Source organism: Baudoinia panamericana, assembly GCF_000338955.1.
Source record: "Baudoinia panamericana UAMH 10762 unplaced genomic scaffold BAUCOscaffold_8, whole genome shotgun sequence".
In the NCBI taxonomy this organism is placed as follows: Eukaryota; Fungi; Ascomycota; class Dothideomycetes; order Mycosphaerellales; family Teratosphaeriaceae; genus Baudoinia; species Baudoinia panamericana.
In genome coordinates, this window is record NW_006911264.1 from 1,196,353 (window position 1) to 1,218,728 (window position 22,376).

General features: G+C 54.6%; 10 protein-coding genes across 10 annotated transcripts; 4 read left to right on the forward strand and 6 right to left on the reverse strand.

The window, feature by feature from the left end:
• Positions 1-853: 853 nt before the first annotated feature.
• On the reverse strand, positions 854-3,123 carry BAUCODRAFT_542890 (uncharacterized protein). The gene has a single exon (XM_007679741.1). The coding sequence runs from the start codon at positions 2,871-2,873 to the stop codon at positions 1,311-1,313; it is 1,563 nt and encodes a 520-aa protein (XP_007677931.1). The 5' UTR covers positions 2,874-3,123; the 3' UTR covers positions 854-1,310.
• A 14-nt stretch (positions 3,124-3,137) lies between these two features.
• Positions 3,138-3,564, forward strand: BAUCODRAFT_35469 (uncharacterized protein). The gene has a single exon (XM_007679296.1). The coding sequence runs from the start codon at positions 3,197-3,199 to the stop codon at positions 3,482-3,484; it is 288 nt and encodes a 95-aa protein (XP_007677486.1). The 5' UTR covers positions 3,138-3,196; the 3' UTR covers positions 3,485-3,564.
• A 381-nt stretch (positions 3,565-3,945) lies between these two features.
• On the reverse strand, positions 3,946-7,001 carry BAUCODRAFT_123922 (uncharacterized protein; the record flags this gene model as incomplete). The annotated part of the gene is made up of 4 exons (XM_007679742.1): positions 3,946-5,356; positions 5,403-5,810; positions 5,859-6,888; positions 6,941-7,001. The coding sequence occupies 4 exons, from the start codon at positions 6,999-7,001 to the stop codon at positions 3,946-3,948; spliced, it is 2,910 nt and encodes a 969-aa protein (XP_007677932.1).
• Positions 7,002-8,745: 1,744 nt separating this feature from the next.
• Positions 8,746-9,711, reverse strand: BAUCODRAFT_543491 (uncharacterized protein). Its single transcript, XM_007679743.1, has one exon. The coding sequence runs from the start codon at positions 9,471-9,473 to the stop codon at positions 8,811-8,813; it is 663 nt and encodes a 220-aa protein (XP_007677933.1). The 5' UTR covers positions 9,474-9,711; the 3' UTR covers positions 8,746-8,810.
• BAUCODRAFT_543492 (uncharacterized protein) lies at positions 9,712-12,084 on the forward strand. The gene is made up of 3 exons (XM_007679744.1): positions 9,712-10,123; positions 10,194-11,419; positions 11,679-12,084. The coding sequence occupies exons 1-3, from the start codon at positions 9,949-9,951 to the stop codon at positions 11,688-11,690; spliced, it is 1,413 nt and encodes a 470-aa protein (XP_007677934.1). The 5' UTR covers positions 9,712-9,948; the 3' UTR covers positions 11,691-12,084.
• A 2,400-nt stretch (positions 12,085-14,484) lies between these two features.
• BAUCODRAFT_45138 (uncharacterized protein) lies at positions 14,485-14,748 on the forward strand (the record flags this gene model as incomplete). Its single annotated transcript, XM_007679311.1, has 1 exon — positions 14,485-14,748. A coding segment is annotated over one exon (264 nt), but the record flags the coding sequence as incomplete, so codon positions are not given.
• Positions 14,749-15,006: 258 nt separating this feature from the next.
• On the reverse strand, positions 15,007-17,285 carry BAUCODRAFT_543523 (uncharacterized protein). The gene is made up of 3 exons (XM_007679745.1): positions 16,881-17,285; positions 15,336-16,826; positions 15,007-15,274 (listed from the first exon to the last, which is right to left on the reverse strand). The coding sequence occupies exons 1-3, from the start codon at positions 17,102-17,104 to the stop codon at positions 15,178-15,180; spliced, it is 1,812 nt and encodes a 603-aa protein (XP_007677935.1). The 5' UTR covers positions 17,105-17,285; the 3' UTR covers positions 15,007-15,177.
• Positions 17,286-17,601: 316 nt separating this feature from the next.
• On the reverse strand, positions 17,602-18,211 carry BAUCODRAFT_35477 (uncharacterized protein). Its single transcript, XM_007679297.1, has one exon. The coding sequence runs from the start codon at positions 18,077-18,079 to the stop codon at positions 17,873-17,875; it is 207 nt and encodes a 68-aa protein (XP_007677487.1). The 5' UTR covers positions 18,080-18,211; the 3' UTR covers positions 17,602-17,872.
• Positions 18,212-18,990: 779 nt separating this feature from the next.
• Positions 18,991-20,001, forward strand: BAUCODRAFT_149457 (uncharacterized protein; the record flags this gene model as incomplete). Its single annotated transcript, XM_007679746.1, has 2 exons — positions 18,991-19,391; positions 19,470-20,001. 2 exons carry the CDS (start codon positions 18,991-18,993, stop codon positions 19,999-20,001), a joined length of 933 nt encoding a protein of 310 aa, XP_007677936.1.
• Positions 20,002-20,151: 150 nt separating this feature from the next.
• BAUCODRAFT_72201 (uncharacterized protein) lies at positions 20,152-22,029 on the reverse strand (the record flags this gene model as incomplete). The annotated part of the gene is made up of 1 exon (XM_007679358.1): positions 20,152-22,029. The coding sequence occupies one exon, from the start codon at positions 22,027-22,029 to the stop codon at positions 20,152-20,154; it is 1,878 nt and encodes a 625-aa protein (XP_007677548.1).
• Positions 22,030-22,376: the final 347 nt, after the last annotated feature.

Below are 22,376 nucleotides of genomic sequence, written 5' to 3' on the forward strand. Positions count from 1 at the left end.
TGCAAAAGGCCATGGCGCCGCTTAAAGGCTCCTTCGACGAACGTGCGCGCAGTTCCCGTTTGTGGCGCGCAGTCTGTGGCAGCCTCACCACTTTCCCCTCCGCATTTGTCGGTACACTCACGAACGAGCCGCACAGGTATTCAAGAACACCTTCTTGTTCCCGTCGGTCGATACATTTTGGTTGGCAGCTCGAAGCTTTTCTAGCGAACATTGGCAGTGAGAATGTTCTACGGCTCCGCGGTATCCACATCCATGTCCGTTTACAGGAGACTGTCGAACGATATACTTTCATAGAAGGCACCATACTCGACCTCAGCTCCACCGTCTCACGTCCGGCCACTGTCACACCACCGTCCCACAATCGCTTGCTCTCAGCTGTCAAGTTCTGCCACTCCATGCTCTCAAAAGCTGATCAGCTTACCGACCTCCGACTGTGCCTCCTATGCAACGGCGCGAATGCGTAAGCATGGCTGTTGCGAACCGACAAAAGCGCCCTGCGCAAAGCGAAAGACATCGAGTGTCTCGAAAGACTCAGTGATGCGCTTCCCAACCGAACGATGTTCAAAATGCTCAACAAACCGGAGCCGGGAAGTCAACGGCTACCCACTTCCAGCGACTTCATCAAATAGACTCCATAGCTAATGGCCGAGGCATTGAACTACATCTGCCGGGTGCACTTTGAGCTAAAAGCGCTGGCTGCGGAGGACATTGCCGTACTTGCGGACGAAATTCGCCCGCTTGCAATCGTAGGGACCGCTAAGAAGCGTAAGGCTCGTCACCTACTCTGATCGGACATGTGCACCGAGACCCAAGCGTCTTCGCAGTACATGGGGAGCAACGGCCGGGTTTCTAAACCTGCTGCTCAGGGCCATTTTCACTGTTGCTAGGGAACAGTAGTGATAAGAAATGCGATCATGCCATCGTTTGACTGTAGGAGTGATGTTACACCTCCGCGATCTACATTGTACAAATACGTAAGCGGCATGCGCGACTTCCAGAAGATCTCCCTATAACGTGCAGTTGACTTCTCTCATCAAATGTGACGATCGTGGTGACGTTCCTAATCAACAAGCCCTGGCTGTCGTGGCACTACCGTGGCAAGGGACGGTAATACTGGGCTGGTAATTGCCGCTCGACGCTTTCTAGGCTGCCGCGAGAGCATATTGCACATGCCAAGCACTTATGTTTTTCGACATCCTTCCGCGCCAGCAATTCCGCAATGCTCAATGGCGTCATGCTCGGCGACCCCGGCAAGCACCTCTTCCGTGCCTTTCGCGCTTGGTGTTCGAGAGATCACTGCGTCTGTGCTCTCAGAGCTCAGCCAGCGCTCGTTCGGCCAGCAGCTCATACTTCGCCGCATCGAACCTCTTCCACACCGCCATCGCCTCTCTCCCAGTCTCTGCAACTCCGCGACGTCCCTCTCTACTCGTACCCTCTCGCTGACCCCGACCGTACCAGCGCTGTTGTGTGCGACGTCTGGCGATGGCCCGCACACTGCCATGCTGGCTGCTGAAGACGCTGTCATGCTTACTGTCAGAGCTGCCAGGCCTGCTGCTATCGGAGGATGTCCCATCCACGCTACTACTCAGCGGCGCGAGTGGTGTGCCCGTCGTAGGAGCTGTGGCTCTAGCCGCACTCTGGGCCTTCCGAAGCAGCTGCGCGGAGACAGTACGTTCCTGAGCTATGGAGAGTAGGTGTAGGTGGGTGATGATCTGCGTGCGTATTGCGGAGATGTGCTCGCTTAGGACACCGTAAACTTCTAGCTCTGCGCACTTCTCTGGCGTTACAGAGATAGAGCGGTGCCTGTGGTGCTCAGAATGGTGTGGCGTATGAGCGGGTCGAGCCGCAGAGCCTGTGTCTTTGATAGGGGTAGCAGGTGACACAGGTGATGGTGTATCTGGGTCAAAGTCGAACCCATCGTGATCCGGCGCTGGCATTGGCGAGACTGGTGAAGAAGAAGGCACCACCCTAGGTGATGAAGGCGCTTGTCTCCGCAGCGGCGATCCGTCGATGGGGCGAGTGACCAGCTTCGGCAGCCTTGAGTCAGCCGCTGTGCCCACCGCGTTGCTAACGTACGGCAGACGGGGCGGGACGTGGAAGGCTTTCGCTGGGTCGCCGGGTCTGATTGGTCGCATCAAGCCTTGCAGCAGGTTGCCGGAGATGGTGCGTGGCAAGGGCTGGCCAGGTACGGTTGATCTGTGATGGATGTTCGTTATGTCTTCAAGAAGTGACATGCGGGAGACGTCGCGCTGCAGGACTCTGTTCGGTGTCATGATTTGGTCGAAACTGTCGTCGCTGGCTAGGTCGGAAAGACTCGTCTCCCTAGATGCTGAAATTGTTGGCGAACGTGTGGGTAGTGGTTCCATGCGTCTGTGGCTTTGTCGCAATCTCGGAGTTGACCGCACGCTCAGGCACGGACTTTTGTAGGTGAATAGATCGTGAGTTGCCTCGGAAGCCATAGCTTTGTTAGGTGGCGGTATGCGGTTCATCAGTGCCACAATTTCGGACGTGGACGCTGAGGTCGACTCGATAGCTTGCTTGTAGAAGTCATCGGCTTGCTTGAAGGCGGGAAGCTTCGCGTTCGAGGAATCGTGCATGAGGCGAGCCAACTCATCGTGGGCGGAGCCGAGATAGAAGTTGATGAACGTTTGCTGCAGTGGATGCTCGGCGATGCCCTCTTCAGCGTTTCGTATCGCATTGCGGCAGGCCTGAATACATTGCCGGTATTGCCGCTGCAGGAAGAGCGCTTTGATGTTGTGTAGTTCGAGTGGGTAGTGGTCATAGGGTCTGATGGTTGGTGTCGGCATGGTGGCTCGTCGAAGTTCCTGTTGTCTGGCGCGGTGGAGGGTTGTATGAGCCACTGTGGTTTTCATGTGTGGACCAGTACGAGAAGTGATGTCGCACACGGCTTGGAATGTGGCTGCTGCAGGTCGAGGAGAGCGTATGGATCAGCACGAATTGCCACGAAGACGCGATGTCGTGGCCTCATCATCCCGGTGGTTGGACGTTTTCGGGTTATAATTGGGGAAGGGAGGTTAATGGCAAGGATGTGCGATAGCCTCAGCGGGCAGCTACTTGCAAATGAAAGAGGAAGGCGCGCGAACTCGAGGCGTCATATTCACGTGAGTTAAGAGGTGCTCGGCAAGAAATGGTACCATTATTATACTTCACTATAGCAGCAGCGATGTCTTAGGCGATGCGCGGCGTTGGCTGGAGATCTTCTGATGCTGGATCGCTCGTTCGGCAAAAACGTCACGGACCTTGCAACTGCGCCAGTGGTCTAAGTCTGACCCACGTAGTGGCAGACAAACGTAAGTATGTACCGGCGTTTTGCATCCTACGAGTCCTGGACATGCCACCGCAACGTGGCGTTTCTGTATGTCGCACGTTGACAAAGAAGAGGAGATTGGAACATAAATGTTGGCGGCGTGCTGTGCTCGCTGTAAAACATGCTCTCCAGGACATTGCAGTGCCTGTCAGGTGATATAATATGGAGTCTCATTCTCAGGACTCAAGCAACAAGAGAAAGGCGCAATCTTGTCTTGCACCGCTACACTAAACGCGGCGGCTGAGATGAGTGAACTCGCGAAGAACGAAGGAAAAGGGAGCTTGATATACGCCTGGCGGCTGCAGCCAGCCGCTAGCGCCCTTTCTGAGTGGCCAGTGAACTCTGGCGGAGCTCGGCCCGACCTTCATGGTAGCACGCTGGGCGGTCCACCGTACTCGATCATTTATCTTTGGATGTTGTGCTGTGTTATATACCTTCCAAAGCACAAGAATCAGCTTCTTAGGCAAGCTATAAGGAAGGCGACTCGGTATTGATACTTGTGAAGCCAGTAGGGCCACACAACCTCCGTACAGAGTAGAGTACACATGAAGCAGCTACAGAAGCAGCGGAGTACACAAAGCCGACCTCTGGAAATTCTCATATGCCGCAATAAAACATCACACCGGTGAGGCTGCTGCATTGCGCGCCCTCTTTTTGGCAAGTTCTCGCTTGTGTGTCAGAGTTGCATGCAGCGCACCGTTGTCGTCGGCATATCTCGCCAACTCCAGCGCAGCCGTGATCCATGGCTCAGCGGCTTCCACATGTCGGGCGTGCAGCCAGTCGACTGCCTTGTTGAACGCCGTCGTCGCGAGCCACTGGAGCTCGTCATCGGGGTAGCGCTCCGTCTCGCCGTCATCACCCTTCTTGGCGACGGCAGCCGCTTGTTGCACGATCTTTAATGCAAAGTCGCACTCTTCGTCTTTTGCATGAGTCCCAAACGTGAGGCGCAGCCAGCGGGCCATTTTCGTGATGTCTTTGTCCTGCTTCCAGGTCTCATTAATGCACTTCTGCAGAAGTTGTGGGATGCGCGCAGTTGCTGCTGCATTTACGCCAGCAGCGGTGGCGCGATCGTGAGAGATTAGTACAAGATCGGTGAGCGTATCCCAGCGGTTGGTGCCTTCGAAAGACAAGAAGTACCGGACGGCCTCGTCGAGCTCATCCCACAGCTGAAGCTTTAGGATGCATTCCAGGTCGAACTTGAGCAGCTCGAAAAGTCGTCTTGTTGTGACGTCGTTGTCGCCGTGCTTGGAAGAGCGCTGCTTGAGCGCCGTCTCTGCACTTGACCGGAAGTCTGTAATTTCGCCGCGAGCTCGTAGGTAACATTGCATTCCGTACTCCGATCCATCATCGTTTGCTCGCGCCAGTACAATCAGCGCGCTGCTTGCGAGAAAGTTACAAAGCAGCTTGCGATTTACGAAGTGATCGCGATGCATGATGCCGTCGTCGGTTGGATGTTCTGCCATGAGCGCCGTGCATACGGCCAGTAAACGGACAAGATGCTCGGGATGCATGTCTGCGCAGAATCGTAGCGCGAAATTGAAGGCGTTCTTGCTCCACCATTGAATCTCACTTCGCCACTGCTCGTCGATAACGTTGTGGAAGACATCCCGTGACTGCGAAGCTCGCTCGAAAAGTGTAACGATCTCTTCCATCGTTCCATCGCTTAGCTGCTGTTGTGCCTCGATCTCGCCGATCAGTAATCGCGCTGTGCACCGCAGCAGTGAAGGTAGGTGCACACCAGTTGGCTGCTTGCCAATAAGTCGCTGCATTGCCGCCACAGCCAGGCGGCGCATATTTGATTGCTGCGCCGCCAGAACACACGCATAGAGGCATGATGGGTCTCTATCTGCGTGCTTCGTGATGATGTCCAGGCACTCGTAGGCAAGCTCGTGGTCCCCATCAAGAAGAGCGGCTTTAAATAGCAAGAAGCGGGTGAGGCTCTCACATTGAAGGGCGGCGGGCAGCTGGAAGAAAGCTTCGCGTGCAGCATTGGCGTCATTCCGTGCTAAGGCTGCAGAAATGGCCTTTCTATTGCAACTTAGCAAGTGTATGCACCGGAATCTGTGAGTCTTACCTCCCGATTCTGGCCTTGTTGACCTGACCAGCGCTATCGAACAACGAGTGACTTAGAAGCCTGCAAATTACACCTATGTCATCACCACTAACGATATTAGCCTTCTTCCAGAGCAGAGTCTGTGCCGTGTGTGTGGCTTCTGGCGAGAATGAGCGCTTTGTGCGATTGAATATCGTATCGAAAAGCGGAAGCATGCTGTTTGTGAGTGGATTGGATGCCTGCTCCGGCAGGGTCGTCGCGAAAAGGACGTATGTCACCGTAGCTCTCTCAAGCCACTCGCAAGCCATCTCGTCATCGTTGCCATCCGGTGCAATATTTACAAGCAGCCTCGATACGATCAGCTGTTGCAGCGCAGCCAGTGCACACTGAGTGCTATCATGTCTCGCTTCGTGAAGTGTCTGCATTACCCTAGCCGGTGTTAGCACTACTTCATGTTCGCTTTGTTACCATGCTCACATCCTGAAAGTCTTCTCAGTCAACAGGACTACCCGGATGATGTGCGAGAGCGTGCTCTGTAGCTCGTCCGAGTCAACCGGTCTGATCGCGGTCAGAATCCGGAAGCGCAACAGCGCGACCGTCAAGCGGTTGCTCATGCCGTATGCGTTTTCGAGCTGTTCAACGAGCCCAGCAGCACGCGACTGAGCATCGCTGACGTGACTGGCAAGCAGAGCTTCCACGTAGGTCACCGTGATCGCCAGGCGTAATTCTGGGACGTTGAAGCTTAGCTCCTCCATTTCACAGCTATTGAGCGATTGAATGGCGCGCTCGCACCACTGGATAGCTGCATCCCACCGCTTCTGCTTCACCAGAGAACGTGATGCTCGGTGGAAGAGGTCGGCCGCCTTCTCCGTCAAAGACGCGCACGTTGCAAGTGTGGCTTGGCTGACCTTGACGAAGAAGTGATCGGCAAGGTCGAAACGGTCGGACTTCCAGGCATGCGTCATGCGGAGTAGGTAATATTCAACGACCAGGACATTAAGCGTATTGTGGTACTCAGTGTCGGCCTCCTTGTCATTGGTAACGCCTATCGTCGGGACGTCTTCGACAGCGGCAGTCGCATATGCAGAGCACTTTTCTAGAACGCCTTGCGCCAGCCCGAGTTCTGAGGTTTCAAGGCAAGAGCGGCAGGCTTTAAGGGCGACCTTGAACGTCCGCACATGCTGCTCGAAATCTTTCCCGCGTGGTGGCACGACGTTGTGCGCTGCGTCGATGAGAAGGTAGCCGAACACACGAAATACTACGATCACGCGCCGGCGCGTAGGCAGCGCTATGCTTGCGTCACGCTCATCCTCATTTGCTCTGCACAGATTGGTGGTAGCGTTCCATAGCTGACTGCCCAGACGATCGAGCTCGTTGGCTTTCCCAGGTGATATCGTGCTCCTGGGTAGCGGAAAGGATCGCTTGATGGTGGTTTCTACTTCCTGCTCGATGTCTGGTAGGGGTTGTAGCCGATCTTTCAGCAATGTGCATATCCTCGCAGCAAGATCTGCCGCTGCGTTAGCTATGTAGAATCGCTTCGCGATACGGCACATCCATACCCACAACGTGCTGAAGGTGCCCATCGTTCCCACCTTTCTTCGGCGGTTTCCATAGCGCCATGGTCTGGCAGCGAGATATCCGTCAGTGCGTGAATATGGCTAGTTTGATGGGTGCCTGCTCAGTACAAGTCGCGTGTAGTGCCATGAAGTGAGGTTGGACATGTCGCCATCCTTTGCAGTCCGCGCCTTCCGAGGTCGTCTCCATCAATTTCGACTTACGTGGATTGTCTGGGGACAACAAGATGCGCGAAATCGGGAGACTTAACGAATCGAGCACGACTGTACAGTTATGAGAGCATTGCTGTAACCGCAGCTCAGTGTACGAAGGCAGCATGACAGGCGGACATGCTCGGAGTGTGCATCCAACGCAGCGTTGGCGGACTGTGACGCGCTTCGAGGTATCCGTGGGAGCCATAGTATGGCATAAGTTCTTCCTTTTCCCACGAACGCTATGGTCAAGATAGCACACCGTGAACGGTTGCGCAGATCGTCTCAATGTCAGACAACAGGCCTAACACTGATGAGTGGGCTCATATTCGCGGCGCCAGTGAGAGTGCGAATGGGTTTGTGAAGAGCATACCCACAACTCTCTCATTTGTTCACTCACTGTTATGGCGACTGTGCCTCGCTAGAACAACAAGCAAACTCTGGGAATTGAAGGCATCCACGATGCGCACAAAGCTGCAGCATAATCATCAGCTTCGAGACAGTTTACATCCATCACTACTCCAAACAGCCTCCCAGCCCTTCAGCAGCGCACAGAAACAGGCAGGAGACAGCAGAGCTGTGACTCCGGTCTTGCCAGAGAAGTGGGAGGCATAGCGCCCAGGCTGCTTGCTTCGTGGCATTCTGGCAGCAGTTCACTAATTGAGTGAGCCAAGTGGAGATGTTGTACGCACACGAGAGTAGCAGGATGGGTTGAGTTCAACAAGTGCTGATAATCGTCGGAAAGAGGACGCTCATTTCTGAAAGCCACGGCACGGGCTCTTCTCGATCACTGGCCTCTACGCAGTGAAACTCAGCCAGACCGGCCACATTGTGATTGATCTCGATGATAGGGCTGCTAGCTTGGCGCAACAACTACGGTATCCATCTGCCCATCCTATTTGTGATGAGGCTGAGTCAACGCGATCCTTAAGCACGGCTTTCTCCGCCAATTGCATGACATCGGTGGATTTCTGGTCTGGCGGCAGGAACCGTAGCGGCTCGTCCTCAATTTCCTCCACAGTTTCAGGCCATGAAGCGCGATCCTCCTCTGGCAAGGCCATCTCTAGCGTGCATGCACTCTGACACTCATGCAGAACCCTTGCTGTCAGGGCGCCAAACTCGGCAGCACAAGGCATGATTGGTATATCGACATGTTGCCATAACGCGCGTCACAAGCGTGCGCCAACCAATGTCGAGGGCTGTTGCCGAACTAGCGAGCTGAATACCGGAGTAGGAGCAACTAGCGACACCCTTGCTGCTGTAGCTTTCAGCCCCCATCAACTACACTGAAGATGGGGGGCCTAACGGCACGTGTGGCAAGAGACCTAGTCGATGGGAGAGGCGCTCAGCCCTGCCCGCCGATTGTCTTTCCCGGACTGCTTTGGCTTACGAACCTGCATCCGCTGTGTCACCATGAAGCGCAAGTATATCCACTCCTTTTGAACAATTGCATTGTGTGTGCGCGTGTGCGTGTGGTTGTGCAACCATGAAGTCAGCGGGTGTCTACTTATGGGTTCTCGGAGGGTTACTGCGGGTTTCGCTTGCTCAGGATGATTCTACCGATTCCACCGACTCCACCGATGTGGTGCTAGCAAGTGCGTTGGGGACAGAGTTCGAGGTTCGAATGGATATGGGCTTATGCGACAACAGGTTTTTCACCTGCTCAGACATATGCAGCAGACCCGTACTCGTTCACCTTATCGTCAGGGATTGTGGTATCGGCGACCTCATCTTCAGCTATAGTGACATCGTCTGCGGCATTTTCAGCTACAGCGACATCGTCTTCCTCAGCAGTGCGGAGTAGCTCGACATCAAGCAGTACCACGACTTCGACTACAAGCGTTTCAACGAGCTCGATATCGAGGAGTTCCCCGACCTCGACTTCAAGCAGTTCCACGACTTTGACATCAAGCAACCCCACTACTTCGACCTCAAGCAGTTCCACGACCTCGACATCCAGCTCTTTCACAAGCTCGACATCGGGTCGCTCGGTCAGCCCCACGTCGAGTCTTTCGACCAGTGCAACGTTAGCTCCGTCTAATACTTCAACACCTAATGTACTGACGAGTTCGAGTTCAAGCGGGATATCGAGCTCTGCATCGAGTGCTTCTCCTAGCCCAACATCAAGCACTTCGACCTTTTCCACTTCAAGTATTCCTGAAAGTCTGACAACGGGTACGCCAAGCAACCTAGCATCGAGCACGCCCACAAGCTCGTCTCCTAGCTCAGCTTCTCCTCGGTCTAGCTCCTCTTCAACTGCTGCGCTGGGAGACCTAATTGCTTCAGGGATTGGATTGACTGCTACAAGCTCAACGTTATATAGCATTTCGTCCTTGCGACCATCCAGCGCGAGCCTCACATCCGAGACCGTGTCAGAAGCTCCATCCGCATACGCAACAGACCCTTACTCACTGAACGCGACTTACTCCTCGACAGCCATAGTTAGCAGCTCAAGCGGTGCAAAGACTCCGGCATCGTCGTCGAAGTCGGAGACAACTTCAAGCTATGTTTTCCCATCATACACGCCTCCAGCGGTATCGTCGGCGTCTGCGAGGACAAGCTCGTCAGGCACGAGTAGTAACGCAAGCAGCGCCACTGTTCCCGGCGTGTCTGACGCAGCCGGCTCGGTATACGCGCTCGATCCGTATCTATTCGGTGTTTCGACGATAGCAGCTACCTCCACGTCCGCGCCGATCTATGGACAAGACCCTTACATCAATTCCACTACAGCAGGGCCAACGGCCGGCTTCGCTACGCCTCGTGTTGGATCGTTTGCAAATTCCACCTCTGTCAACGCAACAATGCCCGCTTGCTTCACAGATCTTGCTAGTTTCGCAACGGCTAACTCTGCTTGGCTCGCTACACCAGGCCATACCAAAGCGGAGAACATGTCCATGGCTATCACTCCACCTGGTCCTGCATTCACTAATGCTTCCGTCTTCACTTTGTGCGATCAATGGCCTCGAGTTGCAGGAAGTAAGTACAGCTGAAACAAGCCCTCGCGTTTCTCAGCGGTCACGGGTCACTGACTGATAGCTCTTAACAGCATGGACCGGACCTCTTACCACCGTTTTCGGAATGAGCACAACTGAAACACTGAGTCCGTACCCTACATCTCAGCCGTCGTGCTCGCTCAACAACGCGCAATGTAATAAGTGGTGGAGCACGCATTACTCCTGCTTAGCCAGCACTTACACGCTATATCCATCGTTATGTGTTCCCTATACGGCAGTTTCTGCACCATGCCCCGAGCCGACCAGCGCATCGCGAAACGACATTTGTAATGGGGACAGAGCTTGCACGATATACGCACCACAGGTTCAACTGTACTATTGGCCAGTCACAACGATAGGCGGGAACATTTGTACACCCACCGGTGCTACCGTCAACCACACAGCGCCTGCAACGGCGTTGGTGGATGGAACACCAGTTGTCTCGCCAGACGTGGCGCTCAGCTTCGCTACACTATATGCGTACGACTCGTGTGGCACTATCGGGACGGTCACCACTGATGTGGTCGTAACTTATCCTGGCGACCAGATCTACAGTGTCTGGAACCTCCCAACCGGCGTTCCCCAGGCCGCTGGACAGGGGTACCAACAATATACATTCGACTACGCCCACTTATATCCAAACCATGTACCTGCCGAGTATTGGTTTTCCGCAACGCCGTGCGCTGCAGCATACGCGTCACTCCAGACGGAGCTGTCAAAGTCCGTGCCCCTGTCGGTGGCCATCTCAAGGCTTGGGAAGGAGAATCCACGATGCGGTACTATCTGGGAAGGCAATTATGGCCCCGACATCTACAAACCTCCTGCGATTAATTCTTTGCAACCATTGTGGGGCAGCTGTACGGCTACTTGCGGTTTCTTCGACCCTCCGAAGCCACTTTCTCAGGCGGAGACCGCGGCCGGTGTCTCGACGACTGCTGGGGGTCTCACTTCCGCAACGCCAACACCGTCACAGACATCACAGGTCGCCCAGTCCACAAGCACAACGCCTGGACTGACACCTACAGCAGTTGCTGTAGACTCGACTAATTCGCTAGATCACACTTCAACCGATCCAGCCCTTCTGTCTCAGGCCTCCTCTAGCGAGGTTCCTGCGGTCAGTAACCCAATAACTAGTACTGCAAGCCCAGTGCAGCAGAGCAGTGGAAATCCTGCTCCAGCTCCGAGTTCAAGCTCACAGCAGACGCCTGCACAAGCTATGGGAGCATCCAGCGATACGCTGGCTGCCTCTACAAGCACTGCCCTAAATGACCCTGTTCAAGCCGACCCAGTGTCCACAGCTTCACCTGCCGTAGGAAATGCTGGTGGTCAAGTGTCGTCACTTTCCTCGTCCCTGAATGCAGGCGGCATCATCGCTGGACTTGCACAGACTCTTGCTCAAACGTCAGTAGCTCAGGGGCTCAATGCTGGTAGTCAGACTGCGTCAGCTTCTTCGTCAGAAAACGCAGGCGGCATCATCGCTGGACTCGCACAGACTGTTGCACAATCGACGGAAGCCTCGTCACAAGCCATACCTCAAGGCACAGCCCTGAACGTCAACATTGGAGGCTCGAGTGTGCAAGCAAGCTCGACTAGCGACGCCATCGTGATTGGAACTAATACACTTTCCGTCGGCGGAGCAGCGCAAACCGTTAATGCTCAAGTCGTGAGTGCGGCCAACGCGGGCCTTGTGGTTGGAGGAAGCACCGTAAAGGTGGCATCCCAAGCCGTACCGGCTACGCAAGCTGTGGTGACGGCCAACAATGGGCAGCAAGTGACCGTGGTTCAGCAGGGATTGTCAGCTGTTATTACGGTTGGCGATAGCACGACTACCGCCGTTTTGGGCTTGCAGGCCACTGTCGCCGGACAGGCCATTAGCGTCGCAAGCGGATCTGCCGTCATCAATGGACAGGCAGTCGCACTCACAACCACCAATAATTTACCGTCTGCCGTTGTATCAGGTAACGATGGGCAAGCTGTAACTATCTTCCAGCAAGGCTCTTCTGCAGTCATTGCGGCTGGCGGGAGCACAACGACTGCCGCACTAGGCTCGCAGGTTACGGTGGCTGGACAAGCGATCAGCGTCCCCAGCTCTGGTGGATCTGCGGCTATCAACGGACAAACAGTCGCTCTCACGAGTGCCTCCCCTGCAAGTTTACTGCCAGCGGTCGTAGCTGGTAACAATGGTCAATCAGTGACTATCGTTCAACAAGGCTCATCCGCGATCATTGCGGCTGGAGGTAGTACAAGGACGGCTGCGCTTGGTAGTCAAGTCACAGTTGGAGGCCAGACGGTCAGCGTCGCAAGCGCTAGTGGAGCTGCGGTCGTCAACGGACAGGCAATGGCGCTTGCAGGCGTTGCAGAAAGCTCGCCTAGCGCAGTCCTTACCGGCAACAATGGCCAGCAGATTACGGTCGTGCAGCAAGGATCTTCTGCCGTCATCGCAGCTGCTGGCAGCACTACAACTGTACCGAACGGCATTCAAGTTACTATCGCAGGCCAAACGATTAGAATACCAAGCTCAGGCAGCTCCGCGCTGGTGAACGGACAAGGAACCACGTTCGCATATGCTCCAGCAGCGTCTGCACAAGCTGTTACAACCGAAGCTGTCGTTGCAGGGACGAGCGGACAATCCATTACTGTTCTACAGCAAGGTTCCTCCCTAGTCTTGCACGACAGCTCGAGTACAACCACACTCGCACCAGGTGCCATGGCCACGTTTGGTGGTCAAACCATCAGCGCACCTTCATTAGCGAACGGACAAGCTGTTTTTGGAAGCTCAACACTACGTCTTATCCAAGCTAGTGGGGCTGCCTCCACCGCGAAGGCTGTCATAACCGGCTCCGATGGCAAGTCCGTTACTATTGCCCAAGCAGGCTCGTCGCTACTTATCGCGCAGAGCGGCAGCACTGTAACTTTACCAGCAGGCTCACAGACCGTGGTTGACGGCCAAACGATAAGCGCACCACCCGGAGCGGGCGCCCAAGCGGTCGTAGGAGGCTCAACAATCACTCTAAAGCCGACAATTGCCTTGTCTGCTATACCGCAAGCTATCGTAACCGGTACCGATGGCAAGTCAGTGACTCTCGCGCAAGCAGGCTCGTCGCTTCTCATCGCGCAGAGTGGGAGCACCGCAACCCTAGCCGCCGGAGCCCAAACAGTCATCGACGGGCGGACCATAAGTGCACCGTCTGCAGCTAGCGCACAGGCCGTGGTGGGTGGCTCAACCATCACGCTTAGACCTACAACGGCATCTTCTGCCACGCTGCAAGCTGTCGTTACCGGAACGGATGGTAAGCCGGTCACAGTTGTACAATCCGGCTCTTCCCTCCTAATCGCACAGGGTGGAAGCACTCTTATTATCGGGGCTGGCTCGCAGGCTGTTGTGGATGGACAAAGCATCAGCGCGCTTGCTGGTATTAGCGAGCACGCTGTTATCGGCAGTACCACGGTTACATTGACCCGTGCTTCATCAACCGCGACAGCGCAAGCTGTGGTCACTGGCACCGACGGCAAGTCATTGACCCTACAACGAACCGGATTGGGCGTGGTGGTGAAGGGTGCCAGTACCACTTTCACACTTTCCGCGAACTCGCAGACGGTCGTGGATGGCGAAACGATCTCGGTACCAGGCTCCTCAACAGGCGTGGTGGTTCTCAATGGTGTGACTACCACAATTTCAGCGAAGACGAATCTGACGAGCGGGACCACGTCGCCGGCGACACTTTCGGTTGCCGCTGGAAACTCGAATGGCGGCCTCCTTGGCGCAGCACAGACGACAACGTCCATGAAAGCCGCTGGCAGTACCTTGCATCTACACTTGGGTGGACTTTTGTCAGCGATTGCTGGCACTGCTTTCTTTGCATTGTTCTCATGAACGCATTGAGCAATGGAGTTCTAGACTCAAGCGGGCTTAGAGGATGACCATGTGCAGTGTACAGGATGGATGTACATATGTAATGTATTGAATGATCCCTAGATAGACTCACGAACGGACGGCGAGCTAGCAGGCTGGCTTTGTAGGTAGTTGCATTAAGCGCCCAGCTCAACGCCACACGACATGGGTGTATGTGGGACGGCACTTGAGCACCTTCATATCTCAGCCCTAGCGCACTGTCGCGAAGCTGTCACTACACATTTGTTGTCCTTAGGTGTAGCGTCATCTGCCCAAAATGGGTGCTTGTTGTTCGAGCGAACGCAGCTACAAACGAGAGGACCGTCTTCCATCAGCGGTACTTGTCAAGCGGCAGTACAACGGTAAACTTAATGGCCTTACAATATACGGTTGACGAAACGTCGCTCACAAACCTTGCAGAAGAGCCCGCTGTACAGCCTGCGCAGTATCTACCGGGCATGACATGCGCTCACTGCCAACACCCTTGTTCTCAATATGTGACCCGCCGTGACAATCCAAACGGCAACGCCGGTCGTCCGTACTTCATCTGTCACAACTGCAACAACAGCTGGTCCACATGGAACGACACGCGCGGGATCAGCCCATCGAATCCGCCTTGCAACTGCGGCGTCCCCAGTCGGCAAGGCAAGTCAGGCGTTGGAGCGGCATGGGAAGGTTATGGATTCTGGGTCTGTGCTAAGGGCAGTTGCCAGTATCGCTCGCATGATGTTCACGGAAGAGATGTGAGGGCTGGTGAGGTGCAGTTCCACGACGTGGTGAAGTTTACGCCTTGGCTCGTCTGATACTTGCAACGGAAGAAGGTGTGTAGCTGGCATTATGTCTTTGTTCGCTTGGAGAATAAGCATGAAGAACGCCTACTGCGACGGAATCTTATCTTCTTCACAACATACATCCATATGCCGAAGTTGGAATGTCTTTCCGTTCCTGTTGTAGGAGGTCGAACCGGAGTCCTGACCTGTCCACACTCGTCCAGCTCTGATGTTGGCATACCACGCCTTGCCCGCCCTTTGGGCCCTACAATGCTGCACGTTGCCCGGGTCGCCCCTGAGGCATATGCGGTACTGCCACAAAGTCCTTAAGTTCGCCGGCCTACATGCAATCATACAAGACTGTTTTTCCAGACCTCAGCCCTCTCGAGGTGGGATGATTGGCAAAGTCACGTAGTTCTCCACACTTGGGCCAAAATGGATGTGGTTCGCACCGCCAAAGGTCGATACTGGTCTTTTGACTATAATGTCAGTCTTGCTCTGAATTACTAGTTCACTGTTGTGCTCGAGCTTACCTGTCCTCTGGGTGATCATGCTTGAAGAGCCCAGCATTCTTCAGATCGCCAGATCCGATTTCCAAAGCAAGACGGCCACCTTCCTCAACGACTACGTTCGTCGGCCACAGCTCGACATCCACGCCGTAGACTTCCCCAGGACGGACCGGTTGGGCATCGGAGCGCAGGTAATCACGTTGAGGAAGCCAGGCGCGATGGCGGGGATGAGATTCGTTCACTTTACGCAGGCTCACCCGCAACCAGCCATTGCATAACGGAACGGGGTCGCCAGCGCTTCCGGTGTAGAGGACTTCGGCACCGTCTGGCGCTATGTGGCGCAGGGTAGCGAAGATGTCGATATCAGATGGGTTCTTGTTGTCAGCGGTCGCTTCCAACGACACATTGATATGTGCCACAACGTGTCCAGTGATCTCAGTTTCCTGCTTGAAAGGCGCTGTCATGAACTTGAAGCTTTGCGCATTGCCTTCCGAACCTAAGGCTTGATACCGTAGAGTGGCGGGTGTGGTTAGGTCTGGTTTCTGCATTCCCAGCTCAAGGTTTGGTGTCATGTAGAAAGGTGTATACTTCGTTCGTGCAATCGGCCACTCATTCTCGTGACGCCGCTTGAATGCGAAGCGCTCGGTTTCAGTTTTGTTCACACCTATATTGCCTTTGCGCAGTAGGAGGTCAACGGCAGGGACTTTGCCGGGTATGGACCATCCTTCTCTGTCGTCATTTCTCAAGAATGCATCGAGAAAGCTGCGTTGGATTTCCACCTCCTCAGGGTAAAAGAATGGAAGATCATGTCTTCCAGTAATGAAACGTAGATACTTGAGTTTACTGCCGGCGTGCGTGTAGCCCTCGACGTTTCCGCGCAGGTGGACTGTAATGCCGCCCCAGTTGGCAACTGACAGTACCGGGACCTCGATGTCTTCAAGCGCATATTCTTTTGATGAGTAGTATTGATCGTCGCGGAACTTGTTCGACGCGTTATCAACAACCTGATCGTTGCGAAGCTCGGCACGCCGTTCGTCCGATATTGGGCCATCGACCGGCTCAATCTTCCATTTGCCGTTTGGGATACCGTACTGGTTGCTTACGACTTGCCTGTTCCACCAGAAGAAGATGAAGCCGTTTTCGAATATGCCGCCCTGGCGACAACGATCGCGATAGTAATCCGACATCCCCTCCCACGGCACTATTGCAGTAAGTCCCTTTGGTCGGCGCGCAGCGACTCTCCACTGGCTTCCGGCGTAGTAGCTTACTCCAAGCAAGGCAGTTTTTCCAGACGACCAAGGCTGGACAGCTGCCCATTCCACGACATCAAAGAAGACTTCACTAGTTGCTCGGGACATCGTATCCAGGACACCAGGAGACTGCCCCGTCCCACGCTCATCCGCACGTACAACGGCATATCCGTGAGAAGTCCAGTAGAGCGGATCCGGCGTCTCCCAACAAGAGTGCTCCGACTTCTGTCCCGGATCAACCTCAGCGAATGAAGCTGGATGAAACCTGCATGTTCGCCTCTCAGCACAGAAGAAGCACATCAAGTTCATCGTGACTTACACTTCGTACGGGACATCCTTTCCATATGGTCCATAAGTCAACAGTACAGGATAGGTAGTCTTCTCTGGGCCTTTGGGCCTATACACGTTGCAGCGTACAATGTCTTGCGGCTGTCCAGTGTGCTGCCCATCAATCTTGATGGGTATCGCTACGTTCTGCTCATAGATGTACGGATAAGATTCCGTGTCGATAGTGCACGCATCTTTGATCGAGCTGGCCATCATGGAGAAGGGGTCCTAGCTATCTGAAACCCGACGAGGGTTTGGCACAACTATGGCTTGTCGCTCGACGTCTGGGCGGCTCGAGGTCGTGATGGTAGTCGCCACTACATGCGGAAGAGGAGGCATATATTGCTGCTCTACAATGATCGCCGAGAAAGATCATGGCTTCAACACCTCGCTCGAGCAGTGGCCGCGGCTGAGGGCGCTTCCGAGACCGACTGTCTCCATCGGATGAGTCCAAAAGCGCGCAAATGAAACTGAGATTGATGATACCCATTTGACCCGGCTCTCCTGCCACATGTTCACATGTCGAGTTCCTCGCCGATAGTATGCAGAAATCCAGAAACGACTCGCTCGAGGAACCATTACGCGACGTGGAAGAGAGCTTTCAAAACGCTCGACGGATGACTAATTGAGCTAGTATACTTATAGTACGCCGTGGAATGTTGCGACAGCGCCTCTTCGAGATTGACCGAAGGCAGCATATCACCACTCGCCTCCAATCTTGTATCCTCCATTGAAAGTCCCTGTATATCTGCCCACTGTGGCATTACACGCCTTGGCGAAAGCCTAGAACGCGATTAGTGTCAAGCGCCATGCGCGCAAATGGTGTAGCGCACCGAGTTTGCTCGGACACCATTCAGCATAACCCGAACGAAGGCAACTGTAGGATCAGGCTTCATTAGCCGCTGCGCATCGCAAAGCGTGCACCCAACTGGATGTTTCCCAGCCATGGCGACCCTGTATGGTCGCCGGAGTCCTACCCATTTTCTATAGCGTTACGTCCCTCTCCGCCACGTATCGAGGTATCCACATTCGGATCGATGGCTCGGTATGCAGGCACTCGATACTGATCTGTAGGCCAGCCTGCAGGGTTGTGCTCTTAATTTGGGCGGACCAGATACCGTTGCTCATGGCTAGAGGCTGGAAAGGCTTGGGTCGTTGACGCTGCAACAGGGGTGCTGTTGAGAGCTGCATTGTCAAGGAGGGTGGTCGTGGTGGACATGACGAACGCCCGCTCGAGCGACAGGATCCTGGGTGTTGAAGATGTCGATGAACAAGTCAACGCTCGATAGCATTCCCTTGCAGCGCCGCGAACACTATTGAGGCGACGGTCAGCAATGCTACGCGCTGCGCCCGCCTCGGCTCAGTGGGCAGCCGAATCCCATCACTGCATCGTCTGGGTTGCCACATAGCCCTGCGAACTGCACCCTATGATATCGATGAAGATGTATTCCAATCTGCATGAAATCTTGATCGCTTTTTCCACCTTGCACCGACCATGGACCAGCATTTGACGTCGTTACGTCGACTACAAAGCGCACTGATCGATGGACGAGCAGCAAACCTCAGATACCGACAGAAGCAACTGCAGGCGCTTCACGCTGCATTGGCCGGCACCAGTAGTCGACTCGCTGACGCACTAAGGCGAGACAACCCAAATTGAACCGCAGCCGAGTGCGACAGCGACTTGAGCCTCAGCGTGTCTGCCCTGCGCGCGCATCACAAGGCGCTTGATTTCAAGCACAGCCTTAAGCAAGAGTATAACGTCGCTCGAGGTGAGGACAATCAAACCCGTAGCCTCGCCGTTGGCGCGGTGATCATCCGTCCTCGGAAAGCAACCAACAACGAGCTATCTATTTTCACGATTGTGTCACCGTTGGTCGCAGCCATTGCTGCAGGTAACACAGTCATTATACAGGTGCGTTCAATCATCTCCCGCCTATGATAAGGCACACCACGTTCAATACGATCAGTGCACGAGGAGAAGCGACGTGGCTAACAGCAGGTGAGGAAATAGACTGCTCGTAACCTGAGAGCAGTGCCAGGTGTGCTCTACCCGATTGCTATCCCAATGTCTTGACAACGACACATTCAGTGTCGTCGGCATGGACTGTGACCTCGAGACTGCTTTCCCGACTGCACTCCTTGTCCACGATGGCTTGCAGGCGACGACGCTGCGTCAGCTTGCGCCCGAGACCAACCTTCGCGTTGTGGCATTCGTGGATCGTACGGCAGACGTGCAACAAGCTGCGCACACGCTCTTATCAGCCCGCACAAGCTTCGGCACTCGCTCTGCATATGCTCCCGACCTGATCCTAGTCAATGCATTCGTCCACGAAAACTTCCTGAAGCACGTAGAGGCCTTCCTTACAGAGTCCAAGTCGGAGTACCGGGACAAGATTCGCGTCGAGGTACGGAAACTGACTGGTCTAGCCAAAAACCGTGTCGAAAAGTCTAGCGCCAGCGTCCACATGTGTCCAGATGCCGCAAATGACATCGCACAAAGGTAAGAACCTTAGCACGGGCGTTGCGAGATGCAGAGCGAAAGTCGAGAGATACGGAGAGGTTGACTCGATTTGAGCAGACCCAAGACAGCGCGCGAAGCCCTCGACAATGACCAGGAACCTGGGCTCCTCAATATCTCTCCTATGACTAGCATCGACGACGGCATCGACTTCCTGTCGACAGGCTTGCGCCAGCCCTATCAAGCCTTGTACATCTTCTCGGACGCAAAATCCGCCAACTATATCTCGCAACATCTGTCGGCTGAGGCGACTTTCGTCAACCGTATGCCCGAAGCACTTCTGCTTGGCCCTCCGGCGCCCTTCTCTCCAAGTCAACCAATCTCCATCCATCATCGCTACACACCTGTCATGTTTACAGAGGCCCGACCAGCATGGACTGCGAACGCGAAGCGCCGGGAGCACACAGAACCGGTATGCTCGCTTCAACAGGCACTCGCGCCTTTGCCACCCAATGGTCGCCCTTTGTACGAGGTATCTGTAGGCTTCTTCGAGCAAGGCATATTTATTGGACTCGGAATGTTCGGAGTTCCGATACTGGTAACGCTGGGTGTTGGGGTGGTGCCTGGAGTAAAGTATCTGCTACTGCGATGAGACTTTAACCTGGCGATCACGCGTGCTTTGCATTTCTTCCGCAGCGGTCCGCCTTGGGCACTGGCATGCTCTTTGCTACGTCGCACCTTACTAGGCCACAGATGATTTAGTTGGCTACCACTTCCTGGTGGCTGTAAGACCGACTACTGCTCAAGCGAAGCCAACGCCCAAAGCTGCTTTCGATAAATCTTCCATCAAACCTGTTACGATGCGGGTAAAGCTAGGAGCAGTGTGCGCAGAATGTTGGGTAGGCGAAGGTGTGCACAGATGTACGGCAGCGTCCATCATTGCGCCAGGACTGTAGAGTACTGGTATAACAGTATCGCGACCTCTTCGCACAGTCGATATAGTCGGCGAACCCGTACCAAGAGCAACAAAACTTTCCACTTGTGAAGACATCTCTCCATCCAGTCGAAATTCCTTTCCTCTTGGACCAGTCAAAGTCGTAGTGTCATCCACGCCCGAGCGAACGGCTTTAAGTTTCGCAGCGCCAGCGACAATGCCGAACGTCCAAAGAGTCAAACTGGCCTGATACAGAGCGACAATTACAGCGTTCTGAATTTGCGCACGTCTTAGTAGGCGAACATGGCGAAATATCTGCGTTGCATGCCACAGCGAGCGGCGAGCAGCAGGTGTCTGCGTCCACTCCTGCAGACGCGGGTGAACACGATGTGCTCCGAGGGCACCATCCTTGCCCGCAAAAACCGGCATATCCTTGAGTGGTGCAAAAAGGAATAGGCACATGTGATGGATTAAGATTATTGTTTCATGTGGATGTTTCTCCAAGCCGACCGGCTGTCCCAGGCGCGCAATGTTCCGGGCCGTCGGAAAAGTATCCTGGGGCCCAAAGTCTTCCAAGACCTTTACGAGGAGCTCTTGACGAGGAGATAGTCCTAACGGAGCCGCTTGGAACTGTAGATTATCCCAGCATAGCCAGGTTGTGCCGACGCTGTAGGTCCATATCGAGTCCCATAGGCCGTAAATTGCGTATGCTGGTGCTAGCGCAGACCGTGGCCGCCTTTGCTCGGCGTACGCCTGGCCACAATGCGCGTCCAAAAGCGCCTGGCGCACAAAGCCCGACGCGGACACCTGCGAGCTAGGCTCGTGGCTACTCTGACCCGAAGCATGCCAGCACGCCCTCCATTCCTCTGGTGTTGCAGCAGACCATAGACTCTCGTTCGCTGGCAGCGGCAGGTCCATCTCACTGCAAGTCATCAGGGGGTTGACGAATTGAGTCATCGAAATTTGGGCATTATGAACGAAGGTGTGGTGAACCAGCCTGATACGCGACTCTCGTTGCGCCCATTCTCGCCACTTCCTGTCCAGCTCATCTGGACCATCAGTAAACGTGGGTGGAGTAAGGTCATCTCCGCGCTCTACAGCCAGCATGCCGGACCGTCGTATGATTGTGACCAGTGGCTGCTGTGTGCTTTCCGCAATCTCCATCCTGCGCTTACTGCCACTCCAGAACATGATATGCTGAATGAGTGCATAAGTTTGGCATACTTGGAGATCCCGTGTCAGAGCATTATTTTGCGCCCACAAAGCGTTAACGAACGCCAGGATTAGTTCAGGCATTGCTGCACCCATGGTTTGAGCTGCTGGGACAGGACTCATGAATGCACCGCAAGCGATAAGTGCACAAAGCAGACAATCTCGCGCCGTCTTTGTTGAGAAAGTCGGGACGTGTATCCACGCAGTTGGAGAGCGGACGGCTTGATGGTGAAGAGCAGTGCGAAGAAAGCTCTCGAGAATGCTGTGAGACGGGAAGGTCGTTGCAATACGCACGATGTTGCTTTTGTCGCAATGATCGAGTATGACTGACAGGACTCGATCTCGATCCTTCGGGCATAGATGACGTGCTAGGACAACGGAAGTGTATGGACAATCTTCGTCTGGACCATGAGGTACATCGGCGGGGATGACAGATGGATCTGGCTCACCGGCCGCACCGGTGTCTGCTGCATTTGGCACCCAATGCCACACGGATGTCTCGAATGCTTTCGCGCCTTCCACAGAAACAACCATCTCGGGCGAAGGTTCCCGGGTAGGGTCCCGCCCTATAGGCGGAGGCACGTTGTCGTGAGCAGTAAAGATGCGGTCGTTTTCGGGCAATGCGGGAAAGGGTACCTCGAATAGGCTGTGATCGAGGTCTGCCGCCATATAGTCTTCCCATAACAAGTTCGGAGTGTTGCCGGTTGTGCCTGGGGGTAGCAATGGTAAAGCTTGTCCTTCACCGGGCGAGGTGAAAAGAAGGTTGTTAAGGTACTCAGTAAACAGGTTCGAAACCTCGTCTGTGCGCTGCATAGAACGCTCATGGTCTGCAGCCTGTCCATCGCCTTCTGGTCGATGAGCCGGGCCAGTTGTGGCTGGGG

Bases quoted from the DNA above. Each gene is read 5' to 3' on its own strand.
- BAUCODRAFT_542890 (XM_007679741.1), bottom strand. From the start codon at position 2,873: ATGAAAACCACAGTGGCTCATACAACCCTCCACCGCGCCAGACAACAG.
- BAUCODRAFT_35469 (XM_007679296.1), top strand. From the start codon at position 3,197: ATGCGCGGCGTTGGCTGGAGATCTTCTGATGCTGGATCGCTCGTTCGG.
- BAUCODRAFT_543491 (XM_007679743.1), bottom strand. From the start codon at position 9,473: ATGCTATATAACGTTGAGCTTGTAGCAGTCAATCCAATCCCTGAAGCA.
- BAUCODRAFT_543492 (XM_007679744.1), top strand. From the start codon at position 9,949: ATGCCCGCTTGCTTCACAGATCTTGCTAGTTTCGCAACGGCTAACTCT. The intron at 10,124-10,193 runs GTAAGTACAGCT...AGCTCTTAACAG, and splicing joins ATGGCCTCGAGTTGCAGGAA to CATGGACCGGACCTCTTACC.
- BAUCODRAFT_543523 (XM_007679745.1), bottom strand. From the start codon at position 17,104: ATGATGGCCAGCTCGATCAAAGATGCGTGCACTATCGACACGGAATCT. The intron at 16,827-16,880 runs GTAAGTCACGAT...GCGAACATGCAG, and splicing joins AAGGATGTCCCGTACGAAGT to GTTTCATCCAGCTTCATTCG. The intron at 15,275-15,335 runs GTAAGCTCGAGC...TATAGTCAAAAG, and splicing joins CATGATCACCCAGAGGACAG to ACCAGTATCGACCTTTGGCG.
- BAUCODRAFT_35477 (XM_007679297.1), bottom strand. From the start codon at position 18,079: ATGCAGCTCTCAACAGCACCCCTGTTGCAGCGTCAACGACCCAAGCCT.